This window comes from Cydia splendana, chromosome 8 (genome assembly GCF_910591565.1).
Source record: "Cydia splendana chromosome 8, ilCydSple1.2, whole genome shotgun sequence".
NCBI classification, from domain to species: domain Eukaryota; kingdom Metazoa; phylum Arthropoda; class Insecta; order Lepidoptera; family Tortricidae; genus Cydia; species Cydia splendana.
Genome location: NC_085967.1, coordinates 18,176,521 through 18,190,811, shown reverse-complemented (window position 1 = coordinate 18,190,811; position 14,291 = coordinate 18,176,521). Strand labels below are relative to the sequence as shown.

The 14,291-nt window shown below is 39.9% G+C and overlaps 1 protein-coding gene across 1 annotated transcript in view; it reads right to left on the bottom strand.

The window, feature by feature from the left end:
- LOC134792968 (serine/threonine-protein kinase NLK) overlaps positions 1–14,291 on the bottom strand; it is a 132,985-nt gene that overhangs the window by 15,420 nt on the left and 103,274 nt on the right. The window contains 1 exon segment of the mRNA XM_063764458.1: positions 8,706–8,812. Coding sequence (XP_063620528.1) covers positions 8,706–8,812 — 107 coding nt within the window.

Sequence of the window (14,291 nt, the reverse complement as noted above, 5' to 3'; positions counted from 1 at the left end):
TTCCAATTATAAATACATAGGTATATTCCTCAAAACATCTCACAGTAAAAAATAAATCCCTTTTTGCTGCGGACTTCGAATTGAATATTGAAGTTTTTATTATGAATCAGGTCAAGGAATTTTATTTATGGGTGGTTTTCATATTGATTGTCCATTAACTCCTTGACTGTACATTATCAGCAATATTCCATAAACATCAACGCATAGGGGGATGACGATGATAAATGAGTAAATGACAGAAAATCAAGATCAAAGAGCCAACCCTAGTTTCCGTTCTTAGCAGGATCGGGACCATCACATTCGCCATACGGCATTGTGATCAGAATACCTCTAGAATCAGAGCCTTCGTAAATACAAGAACTGTAACACAAAGTAAACTACGGCACCGGTCTCCGCCCGGTGATGCGCCATAACAAATTAACGCCAACTCGTCGCGTACAGTTTAATTTCCCAGTGGGCCGCAGTTTTCGCCAGCTTACTCGACTTTCAAATAGAAACGACTGTCAAATGTGGTAAATGAACTAAGCTGGATTTTAGAAAGCCGTGCATGGTCGTTGTTGTAATTATAATAATTAAACGCATAATATATGTGTCAGTGTTAGCTACGTACATGTCCATGTCCAATAACTGTAAAAGCAAACTGTCTCATACGACGCGAGGTAATTAGCTTTGAATTTAACAAGCAATTTGCTAAAACGATTTTACATTCATAGCGAATGGTAAATCAAAAGGTTGATAAACCTTTGTGATTGTTAAAAAGCAATTTAATGTTGTTATCTTGAAGAAAGTGCAGCGTTCATCAAAGTCTTTTCTGTAACCATAAAATAATCACTCTCACATGGTTGTGGCTATAAACATTATTTCAGCTGGGTCTTCTACACCCCAAACTTAAATTCATGGGTTGCTATTACCATGGCCGAGCGTCGAGCAAGTAATTTGGGTTCTCGAGTCTCTCAACATCCGTAATTAATGTTCATTTTCGCTTGCAAAGGATACAATGAAGTTATGATCTAGATTAATAGTTTTCGATTTGTCTTCGGAAGGTTTTCGTTCTATGGACTTAGTATCGCAAGTAAATTCAGCGAGAACTTTCAGTAAGTCACCAGAAAAAAATGCCGAGAGGGATAAGCACAATGCGCCAGACTAGACAAACCAAATCTGCGACAGGAAAGTGATGTTTGTTTGGTGTGATGACTTAAGGAGATACAATGTTCATAGTTATGCATATTTCGCTCATCATAGCGGTTATCCTGATTACGGATTCAAATACCTATTATGTATTCGTGCTATGGAGCCCAGGGTCCGCTTTCCATCTTTTCTCCTATAGGTATAACGTGGTATAACTATACTTCGCACGCTTCGTCTTCGGCATCCTCTTTTGTGAGACAACTGGAGCGCAACGTCAAACCAGCACCTCCAGGGCTATCCTCTTTTTCTCATATACAACAACGATATTTGTCAGACTGAGTATAGTTTTACGGTTATTCTCAATGTGTGATGCTAGTTTGGGCACAGGATGTGCCCGAGCGGCAGGTCCATTACACCGCGGGTCGTCGGCCTGCGCGCGCGCCCGAGCGCAACGCTCCTTGCTCCTTCCCAACGGGGACAATGCACCGGCCACGTTAATTGCACTCGAGAAACAGTTGACAGTCTAACGCTCGCTTTTTTTACCTGATTGTTGGACTTATGTTTTTCGATGTAACTAACCTATACTTATTCAAAGAGCAAAATGAAAGTGGGTCAATTTGATTTAAAATTATACAATATTACCAGCTTCAGAATCATATTTGAAAGAGCTTTTTAGCCATATTTATTGTACAGATGCACATGATTACAAGATGACCTTCCTTATTTTAAGTTGTAAGCTGTATCGGGCCTTGTTTACCTATTTTTTTTGTTTTATTACAAATTTCGCTAGAGGCCAGCGAACTTAGAATACCTACGCACATCAACACCATAATTTACAAAATAAGAAACATAAAGCGTCTGATCAAGAAGACACAGCATTTAATTATACGAGACAGATATATAAATATGCCTTAAGAGAACTTCTAATACAGTCACGCACGGGCATTAATTCAAGGGATTTTTCTTTTTACAATGCAACGAATTGTCACTTATAAATGCTTTTCTCAGTAAACGAAATCCTTATCGAATTTTACTTAAACATACGCGTCAGTGCACACAATGGCACGTTTCGGTTGAAACTTCAAACATCGTTTGTTGAACCAGGTGTTATGATACTTATGATACAGCGGAATGCATCTTTAGCGCGGTGTCTTAGCCTGGAGTATCTGGTTTGAAAATTTAATAAATTATAGGTACCTACACCTTATGTATTTGGACGTTACTTTCAGGCGCATCATTCCAATCAATGATATTCTGACATATAATAATGATATAAATTTAGCATTAGCTCAAACCGTTCAATGGCTCGAAGTAAATAATTTGAAGGTTAATATTAAAAAAACAAATTATATTCAATTTCACACAGAACGAGTTACGCCGCCTAACTTAAATGTAAACAATAATAACGATCCTATAGAACAGCGGTCGGCAACCTGCGGCCCGCGGGCCGCATGCAGCTCGTGAACCTGTCACTTGCGGCCCGAGAGCCGCCTTGGCTATTTTGTATGTAATAGTGACAAACGACAATGTCTCATAAAGTCATAAATATTAATAAAGTACGGCCCGCGTCACCTCCGTTAACTACTTGGCTGCTAAAAGGTTGCCGACCGCTGCTATAGAAGAAGTTAAATATACGAAATTTTTGGGATTAATAGTTGACTGTCATTGCAAATGGCGAGAACATGTAGAGAAAGTCTATTCAAAACTCAACAATTTTGTGTTTGCCTTGAGACGCACCAGACAGTTTCCACAGAAGCAGCTTTAATGGCATACCACGGTTACGTTAGCTCAACAATAAGATATGGATTAGTTGTTTGGGGTAATTGTACACTAATTAATCAAATATTCTTGGCTCAAAAGCGGTGTGTCAGGGCTGTTTTTAATTTAGAGCGAGGTGCATCGTGTCGACCTTTCTTCATAAAGCACAATATTTTAACAGTTGCTTGCTTATATATAGCTGAGGTCTGTATGTTTGTTCATAAATATAAAGATGAATTTATAGAAGCACAACAGATGAGCTCTCGTAATGTTAGACAACAGTACAAGCATAAATTACACAAACCAGCTACAAAACTAGAATTAGCGTCTAAAAATTCATACAGCATGTGCATTACAATTTATAATAAGTTACCAGATGACTTTAAAGGGAAAAAAAATACAACATTTAAGAAAATGATGAAAGCTTGGCTGTGTGACAAATGTTTCTACAGTGTGGGCGAGTTCCTTAATAGGTAGGTTAATAGCTATAATATATTTGCATGGAATTAGGCTAGTTTAATTAAATTTGTATGCTAGTTTGTAGGCACAATGTGGAGATCCTATATACTTACATATCGTAAATAGTTTTAAGACCTTTTTGTAAACCCACTATTGACAAATAAATGATCATTCATTGATTCATTCAATGGCTCACCTAATAGCACGGGCAAGTCTAAAGCAGAGTAGAACCAGTGTAGGTGCGCTATTAGGTAATTACGATTGCCGTGGTTGCATCACACTGGCCCGCAGAATCAATAAAAATACACCCTGGTGTTGGAAACACACGGGTCACATTCCCGGTACAATGGAGAACGACACTAGCAACAGTTAATCGTTTCACACCGTGATGTTTGCTCACGCGCAGCGCGTACAATGACGCCCAAGATGGTCGTGGAACAAGATACAGGTTTCCTAATAGGAGTGAAAGACCAGACTAGAACAATACGGACTGCATAGGAACTGCATGCTGGCTGTATTGATTTCAGCTTCAATATCTATCTATATCATATAAAATTAAGTTTGCAACACACTTTGGTAGAAAATGTTTTACATTGAAACCAAATAATGAAGTTCTTCAACCCGTAACGCAGCAAAAAAACAAAAACGAGTATTTTCGTTTCAGACATTTAATTTTGAGGAAACACAACAAAAGTATTCGACTAAGTGCCTCAATCACTTTGATTACATTTCCGACGTAATCTATCATTATGTAAACAAGAACCTCACGAAGCGCTCCCAAGGGCTCCTGTACTTGTTAATTTCTTGGAAAGCTTCCAGCAAATAGGGCGTTGTCATTAGCGTGGCCTGGTCGGGCGCTAGGTCGTTAATTGTGAAAGCTGCTCCATCTGCCACGGAGCGACCCGGCGCACACGCATCACTTTAAGGTTCCGTCACACAGGCGCGTTTTGCGAGCGGGGCGTGAACGCGGCGTGAGCGTTTTATATGTAAAAGCGGCGCGCCCCGCTCACGCGCCGCCCGCAAAACGCGTCTGTGCGACGGAGCCTTTACCAAGCCGTATATTCCCATTGGTTATCAAGAGCACGCGAGTCGAAGGTCATGGTGAATCTGTGTAGCTGTGACTATGAGATCAGTTAATTACCTAATGCTAAGTGTAACCAAAACGGTCACTTATGCTGATTTAGCTCGCCTCCACTCGGTAACGATTGTAATAACACTCCATGGTGCGTAGCCAACATAATGCCAATCGTTCACGCTCCGTAGCGAACAAAGTGCAACTGTCACTATCGCAGTAATATGGAAGCGTGATACAGAGCTGACTACGCTACGCTACGGAGCGTTAACGATTGGCATGTTGGCTAAGCACCCAGAACCATTATTCACTACGTCTGTTCCAAGGTCACAGGTTTATTGTATCATCATTCAAACGCCTGCGCTCGGTAAACGATTGGAACACAGAGCCAGGTGCGATTCCTTCGCTGGTGCTAAGTGTTAAACTGTTCTACAATTTTGCATCAATCAGTAAAGTATATTATTAAGACTGGAAGTATCGTTCCACATGTTTAATAGGTTCCTATAATTTTTTTTTGTTAGCCTGGTTAAGTGTCCCATTGCTGGGCAAAGGCCTTCCCTCGCTTCCTCCACTCAACCCTGTCTTTTGTAGTTTCCCGCCAATCCGGACAAAATACGTTCAAGTCGTCCCGCCATTTCGGTCGTTCCTTTTCGGTCAGTCTGTCTGTCTTCCTATAAATTAAATACTATAATTTTCGGATTATCATTTCATTAAATATCCTACTCATTCGATCGATAGTAAAATATTGAGCAACACTGGATCTGAAATATCTGGATGTACCTATAATACTTACTTGTATAGCACTTCGTACCCTGCGTTCTAAACAATGTCGTTCGTCTATTTTTTCCAAATATTCCAAGTTAAATTTAAACTTCATTCAATACAATACGTGAACAGCATAACAATAACAAAGTTACCGGGAACACCCATTATGAACATACTTATATTTTATATCTCATATTGAAACGTATGGAATTACCGGGAAGGGATTAAGCCAGTGACATCGCTGGTTGAGAAGGTTTAACGACATCACCGTGGCCGTCCGAGACGAATTAGAGAATTACGTATAGTCTAAGCCCGGCATGGAAGGATTTCGGCATTGGATACGAAGATCTTCAAGGGATATTAATAGGTGCCGTTAAATGTGAGTCTCTAGAAGAGACGAATAGCCCCTATTTTAACGTGAAAAATGCTATATTAGACACGTTTGTAGACGCACGCAGCCTTTTCTCCGGGGAGGCGACATGTCTCGAAGCAAATTCCATTAGTGGGAGGGATAGACGCGGCACCGGCGGCAGGACGCCACTTTCCACTTAGCGGTTTTTCCGTCGCCTGACGTCTACACCCTTGCCCTTCTCATCCGTCTGCTGTGTCAATTACGTCATTTATTTTTTTAACGATCCCATTTATCGACGTGCACGTGTCCTAGCACTTTACAGAAAGGAAGCATCGTCTACTCATTAACATACCAGTTAGAGTCGAATGTCGATACAAGTTTTAAAAGGCACCGGCGCGAAGGTAACATAAGGGATTGACATTAATCAGAGTAAATCCCTGGTAGCTTACATTACGGGCACGCTCAGTCGGAGGCGATTTCCTGAACGAAAAAAGCTCGCACATAAATTGTCGAGGCACCGCGAGACCACGGCTGCATTTCCATAATTCCTCTCGTTACGGCGACGCCGCGCCGTGCTCGCGAGCTTGCGATGTAATCTGTACGCTTCCTCGCGCTCTAAGAATAATTGATTTAATTTTTAATGAACCAATACCGCGTTATTCATCAGGATTAATCAGAAGTGAACACGGGCGCTCGAGTCGCGTTATGAAATTTGAATAAAGTATTTGTCACTCGGGGTCCTTTTTGTTTGAGAATATGCATTCGCATGTCAAATGTGCGGTGACTCGGTTCGCGTCACGCTCGGCTGCACAGCATACATTATTAATTTGAAGCGGACGGACGGACGGACGGCAGGCGTCACGTTTTTGTAGCGATATAATCCCTTACGCAATACTGGAATGAAGTTCAGCTATCTGTTATGTCACGATGTGCGCAGTCCGGTGGATCGCTCTAACATTTAAATTCCGTATCTACATGGCTTAAAAACATGGGAGTAATTATTCTTTCGAAATAAAAAATAGAAGAGATTTGCATTTCGTTTGTAGAGTTGTACTTGTGTACTTGTGTAGCAGTCACTCTGTGTAAAAGTTAGACAAAGTAACATTTCTTTGTGCCGAAATGGAACAAAGGCATTCATTTCACGTTTCATTTAAGGAATTTGGACAGAACTATCGCCCTGTGTTATGCCATCAGGCCCTGAAATGAAAAATTCTGTGGAAGACTCGCTGTCTACGTGACAAGTTAGAGCTGGGCCATCAAGGCGCTGCAACTATAAAGTTTTTAATTAAACGCGACAGGCAGCAGTGGAGGCTTAACGATCGCATATATCTACATTCCCTTAGCGCTTCACCCACAGGAAATATCTTTGGACTGCACGAATAATTGCGCAAATTTATAATAGAGGGAGCGGACAGCCGGCAGATTCTTTTCATTCTGCAAATGGATTTTGCTTAGGGGATAATCATCCTTCAGTGTGAATGCGCTTAATGTTAGGGTGGAATTAGTTATTGTAAAGTCGTGTTGGTTATATAATAACAGCGCGGTAACGTAATGTTACGTCTTCTGGCACTGTGAGTTGTAGTCAGAAATTATGAGCAATGGCGAGTTATAATTGATTTACAGCTCTGGAGTGGCGGAGGTGGTCGCATCGGGCGCGTCACGTCGCCACCGCGGCGCCGGGTCGGGAGCCGAGGGCGGTATTCCCGTAATCTGTAATCGCCGGCGAGCATTCATCTCAGGCGAACCCATTTTCCATGTGAGGGAAACGAATAAACTATACATAATCATAGATCATAGCTATACTGGCTGGAATGATATGAACGCTCGCCGGCAGTCAGGAAGAGAGAATAACAGGCCTAAACCTGAATTTATCGGCGGACACCGGAGCGAGCGCCGGCCAGCCCGCAATCAACCTTCGCCGTTGTTTACAGAGCCGCTGGGCGAACGGCCCAAGTTTTACGGTACAGGGCCCTCCTCCCCAATACCGGCTTTTTACTTTAATAAACGTAAAACCTCAGCGGGATTGGCATGTTTTTATTTTAAATCGAGTCATTAACTCAGTACGTGGCAATATAATACTGAGCTTACGCAAGGGGATTGCGCCGAGTCTAATGAGAAAAGTTTGCTGTACGTTTTAACCGTTCAAGAAGCCTGACTATAGTTTTGCATTAGTGAATGAACCTTTTAACTTAATCTTTTGGGAGTCAGATAATGTAGTTTTGCTGCTGTTTTCACTGAATTTCTCTTTAGGTACCTACACGTGTTTCAATTAATCATATCGCACATATGTGTATTGGATGGAGTCCAAGTCATCCATTTAATGATGACATTCATTTGAATCGGGAGTTTTTGTATAGACAATTACGATACCATTCGTACAGTCTTATGTTTATTTTCAACCGTTTGATTTATTTGCCTGACTATAGTAGTGACTGAATTAGTAGGCGTTAAAAAGCTGTCGTCTAAACAGGGTTGAACTAAGTTTTTATACATAACTTTGATCGTTGAAATGAGTTATTTAGAAAGCAAAAGGATCTGTCGCAATTTAATAGATATCACAAACCTGTCAGTTTGTATGGAAAAAGTTACACGGTTCCTTGCATCTCAGTCGTCTAATCAAAGAGTCTCAGTCGGTTTAATATTTGATGAACAAATCTTTTTATTTGAAATAAAAATGTATGCAACATATTTGTAAACTATCCAGTACTTAATTACTTATTCCTGTAATATATGTATGATAACCTACTGACAATTTTAATTTAATATGAATTCTAGACTATAAAGAAACAAATTTTAGGACATGCCCATATTTAGGTATGGCAGATATTTCATTTGGGATTGCATAAGATTGATATCCTTAAGAAATACATAAGTTCTTATATTTGTGTCGCTTAACTTCAAACTCAGCTAAATCCATAATGACCCTCTCAGCAAATATCTACCCTATTACCTTTACATAATACCGAAATCGCATAATCTGACAGATGGATTTACCCGAGTTTGAATTTCAGAGACTCGTTTCAAATAAAAATTAACATTACGCAAACATGGCAATTGCAAAGTTAACTTTCGGTTTCCCAATTATTTGACAGCTACTAGCCCTTTAGCTAGAACGTTGTTAACGATGCAATCACCATAATGTTCGCAAGTTGAAATGCAAATAGGACCCACCTCTGAGTATTTGGTAGAGGAAGACTTTGATGTGGTCTGCGGAGAGGTGTTGCGGCGACACGATGATCTTGTGCAGGTCGCTCTGTAGCAGTTCCGTGATCACGTATCTGTGTGCGCTGGTTAAGGCTTCATGTACCACGATGGGTTCAAGATAAACGTTTGTGTTCAGTATTTGCATTGTAATTGTTTGCAGCAGTCCTATGTATAATGTTCGTTAGCAAATATTTCCTTTGATATACAAGCTAAAAATAAAAGACATGAAGATCAAACCAGTGGTGGTATAACCGAAACTGACATGCATGTAGGCATGGAGGTGTGCTCTAGGTATATAAGGTAAATGCAGGCATTAACGCCCCCCTTAAGGCAATTTTAGAATCGATCATAGTTTTTAAGTATATAGGTTGCCATCTAATATACTTTTCCATTTTTATATGCTAATATTAGGTTTATAAAAGGTAATTACTAAGTTACCTGTACCTAAATAAAGGATTATGATATAAAAAATAATTTATAAAGTTACTGAGTCGATTGTTACTATCGCCGACCCATAATAATGGCTGTGAAGTTATTAACGATTTTTAAGCAGCTATTTCCGATCGTGATAAGAGAAGGTATGTGCCCAGCAGTGAGATGAGACGTATACCTATGTAAACCTAGTCTGGTGTGGTGACATAGTGTCCATAGTGGATAATTATGAATTAACATTTTTATAGGGAGACTAAAATTTTCTATTTCCAATATGAACGAACTTTTTCCGCAATTTTCTAGAAACTATCACGCTTTGCTTAGTTTGGGGTTGGGGATATTGATCTGTGTCAGTTTGAGTGTGTATTTATAACAATAGGTGCCTATCATGTCACAAAAGTAAAAAATTATGTATGTATAAAAAAGACTGTTTATTTATATCTGTTATAATATAGGAGTTTAAGTCGGTAGGTTGTCGGAGTAGAGGTTAAGGTTAAAACTTGGCTAGATAGATTTTATTTTACAAATATTGTTTTACTATTTATATGTACAGCTAGATGCTTATATGCTGATCCTCTTTTTATTTGCTAAAATATCTCAAAACTTCATCAAGATTGTGACATTATCAGATGAACAAAGGCAACAAAGAAGGCCAAGTAAGACGAGAGCTATTTTTACTGACTCGCACGAGTCACGGTCACCGCTTCCCGATAAAGCCTAGGCACAATAATAAAGGTAAATAAAGATTTAAGCACGCCTCACCGTTAACGGTACTGGAAGACAATACCGTACTAAATCAAGTATTGAACGTTACGATCCGTGACAAACATAAAGCGCAATTTAAACACCCACGCGCGGTAGGGTGGGCCGCGCCTGGGCAACGGGAATTTGTCCTCCCTCCACCCTTCGCAGGACCGTAGGGCGCGAATGCCGGGACCGCGCCGTCTCGACTGTGTTATCTCGCTTATCTGTACGCCCCCCGTGCCCATTATCAAAATTACACCGGGGCTATTCGGTGCTGCGAGGCGCGACCGCAAAACGATTCCAACTGTCACATTGCCAAAAACAACCCAAAAAAGCCAGAGGATATTCCGAGTCAAACACCGGAACGCATTCGATACTCATGTTGAATTTAAATCTATCAATTAAGTAAGTGGCAGTGATACAGTAATTAAAGTGTGCATGAAAGCATCTCGGATACGAATCCGCCAGTGGTTCATTCATTACGGCTTTAAATAATGAATCGCGGCGGCGGGCGACTGGTAACAGCGGCACAGTTCTAGCCTGCATTATTGCTCAACTAGTTCTATATTCCACATCAAGATCGCTATATTTTCCTGAATAGAATTTGAAATAGCTATATTAGGACACTTGCTGCCGACAAATCACATCGTTTTCTTACAAATTGGGAGACGAATCAAGTGTGTTACGAGTAATTATGTGATGTTATATCCATCGGTAGATCTGAGCGATGAGGTACCTACCAAAACCGATTTGTGGAAAATTGGTATCTTGTCATTTATTTTTACTCCTACAAGGGAAAATGATCACACAATTGCCGGTAAAGGTCGCGACGTGACAAGGCAGGAAATTGGCGTAGATATTGTTACAAATAAATAACAAGTGACTCAAATTGCAGTGTAACTTTCAAGTAACTCCGAGGTGATATCATTGAGTAGTAGCGGCGCGAGTCGGGGAATAAGTTATCGAGTTAAAGGCAGAGGCAATAAGCACTTGCAGGATCAAACGTCGGTGGAAAGCACTCTGGAAGGAACCGCACATTACCAGGCGCGCGAGTCCTCTAAATAACGGCCATAAAAGCGCACAGCCAACGCATTAGCGCTAGGTGGAAACTAGCGCAGAACCGAATATAATTGACGCTCACTTATTCATAACTACAACAGCTGCGGACGTACTTAGGATAAGTAAAGCGAGTAACGAATGGCGATTCTTCTTAGAGATAATATAACGATGCCAGAAGAAATGGCAAGCTTGCAGATGGCGAGAAACGAGTAATTTATATAAGCTGTGAGCTACTGAAATATTACGGCGGTATAGGTTAAATAAATTACGGAAAAATGATACACGCACCGTACACCGAACACTACATAGGTATTACGATATCATAGTGGGTAAACTTTGTGTATGTTTTACGAACAACAGGAAAAGTTGGGGAAATAGCTTTGAAGAAAATAAGATACCTACATTAAAATATATTTGTATTTCAAAACTTAAAGCAATATTAGCAATCAACTGCTATCTAGAAAACTAACAACCCTCCCAGAATTTATAGTAATCTAACTTACACAGATATTTGTACATGTAGCATTATTATTCAAAACCAAATAACTTATTCGTTCTGAAACTCAAAGTTCAAAGCCACTTAAATACCAATAGTTTGCCTACAGGAGGCGAAAACAAGTTTTCTGTATGAAGTTAACCCGGCTGTATGGACTATGGAAGTTTACGTAAGAATACGACCAAGTTCGCGCTGACCTCGACTCGTTGAATCAGCTTGTCACTTCATTACTTGTTACTTGTTATTGTGACGACGGCTGAACTTCAGTTCACGCTTTGCCGATGGCATAACTAACTAAGCCGCATAATGTTACGAGATTATCGAGACGGAGTAATATTATTAGTTCATATAATGGCGTTTTGTCATCAAAATTATCCGCAATAGAGAGTTTCCTGGAAGTCCAGGAAAATTTTGCTAAGTATTCGATAATATTTTTGTGAATCAATTTAATCACACTCCGACAAGCAATTAACAAAATTACAGCTCACAAAATCCAGCTGGAAAGTCGATGGAAGAGCTGATTACTAAGAAATTGGAGATAAAAGAACAATGAAGCGGACTTAGTTCATCCACATAAAGAGAAAAAATGGCGAAATAATAAAAAAGGAAAAAATCGTAATGCGGGCTTGGTCACGTAGTGCGGTGCGGTCGCTTGCTTAATGTATCTCTACTGAACATTGTAGAATAGAAAAATAAGGGTATTGGTACCGCAGTACTTCGGTGAACCGCGTCTAGCACTAACCGAGCCATTCAACCGGCTGTAATGACATTTCATCAACCACCATTATCCAAGGAAGCGGTAATAAAAGGCCAGTGTGATCCCGTGAAAGCGTTTTGATGGCGACTAATAATGGTGCTGAAGTGAATACATAAAAAACCGATGCGTTGCGATGATGAGATATGTTGACTACGATTGTTTTCATTAATTATTCGGTAGATTTCGCTCTTGCTTCCAGAGTTGATGCATTATTGCGTAGCACAGCCGATTGCAAATTTGGTATTGCCAAAATGCATATCGATTATTAAACTGGAACCGACACTGATGGTGAACGCTTATCGTCACCACCTATAGCTGGAAGCTGCTAAAATCCTGTCAAAAGATTTATTTAGTTTTCAACGCTCCAATGAAGTTATCAAATCTTTAAAATTATTTATAATGAATAGAATCAGGCGTTACTTTGCGGAAATCTATATCAATTACAACCAAAATATTACTTTGCTAATCCGCGAAAATATAACGTGCTAGTCAATCAGTGCTAACCCAACACAAATCAGTAATCAGTGCTAAATACGCAAGTAAGTATAACGGGTTAGCACTGATTGACTAGCACTTTATATTTTCGCGGATTAGCAAAATATTTTGGTTTTAATTATTTATAATCCCAAATCCTTACACACTCATGATGAACGGGTGATCGGATCAAAATCTACTCCCCCGTTTTCTCTTTTTTATTTTCTTAAAACCACATATCTCTAAACGACTCTTTTTTGTAGTCCCAAAGTGTAGGATTTCACGTCATCTTTCACACACGTAAATTATTACAAGCACCTAGATGCGAGATAAAGGCAAACATTAGAGATAAGTTTGGAGCATCCCGGCGGGACGGCGAGCGCCGGCCGCGGGGCGCAGCCCCCGCCGCGGCGACGCGGTAATTATTTACAGAGGGGCTGAGATTCCGCCCCTGAGCCACGCAGGGTTGCATGCATGCGAGTGTACTGTTTCGTCTGTTTCATTAAAGCCCGAAAAATACATGACTACTATTTTTATTTATACTAAACTATCTATGTAAAGGGCGGACCTTTATTAACAACCGTTTTATCGTGCTACTAACTAAACGACCTGTAGAACTAGCGGGCAAGTGTTAGGTTGACCATATATTTAAATATCAATAATTTAAATGTGATAATAACAATGACAGCCAAGTGGAATCAGGATTCCACATTAGTAAACCCGTGATAATAAAGTTAGACCAATAGGTATAAGTCTGCAACGATTTTATAAGCCACGCAATGCAAGTGTTATTTTAAACGTCAAACTTCTATGACATTATGTATACCTACATAATAGTTGCACTGCATGTGCTATCAAAATAGTTGCAGACTTATATTAGTCTAACTCTACCTATTTAGACGAATGAAACTATTCATACATGTCTCATAAAAACAAATATATTTTATCCAAATTATAGTAGTAAGTATTCAGCAAATTTATGCATGAAATAGTATCTAACCTTCATGAAACAAAACCAAATATCTTGACGTTGAAGCGAGTTACAAACACGATATACCTATACCTACATATATTACGTTTCGCAAATTTGCTCCAAGTAACTCTCCTGTCACTCGTGTTCACAGGGCTTCCCGTCTGTTCGTTTAGCGTGACAAGCTCGCGTGAATCCAAACATCTTATAAATTAATCCGCAGCTCGCGTCTGACAACCCTACGGTTTTCGTTGCGAGGGCTACGTGCTCGGTCTCATTTTTGATTTGTTGCGTTTTTTTTTTCAGTTACAATGTACTGTCGCTGCCCCCGCTCATAAAGGTGCGCAATAAGTTGATCAGCAACTAAAACAATTTCTATAAACAATAACATCCGTTTGTTATTTCTTCGAGTTTCAAAACTTTGAGAACTCCCTGAGCGGAACTGAACAAAACAATAAGTACCTAAACAAAATTAAATTGTGTTACCGACTTAATATGAACACAACACAACATTAGAGATAAGCTTGAGAAAGGCAAACCAAGATTAAGGGTAGGTGTATTATGTCTGGGAAATGACAGGCCGCGCATGAAATTTAGAACGAAGAGCACGAAACATGTAAG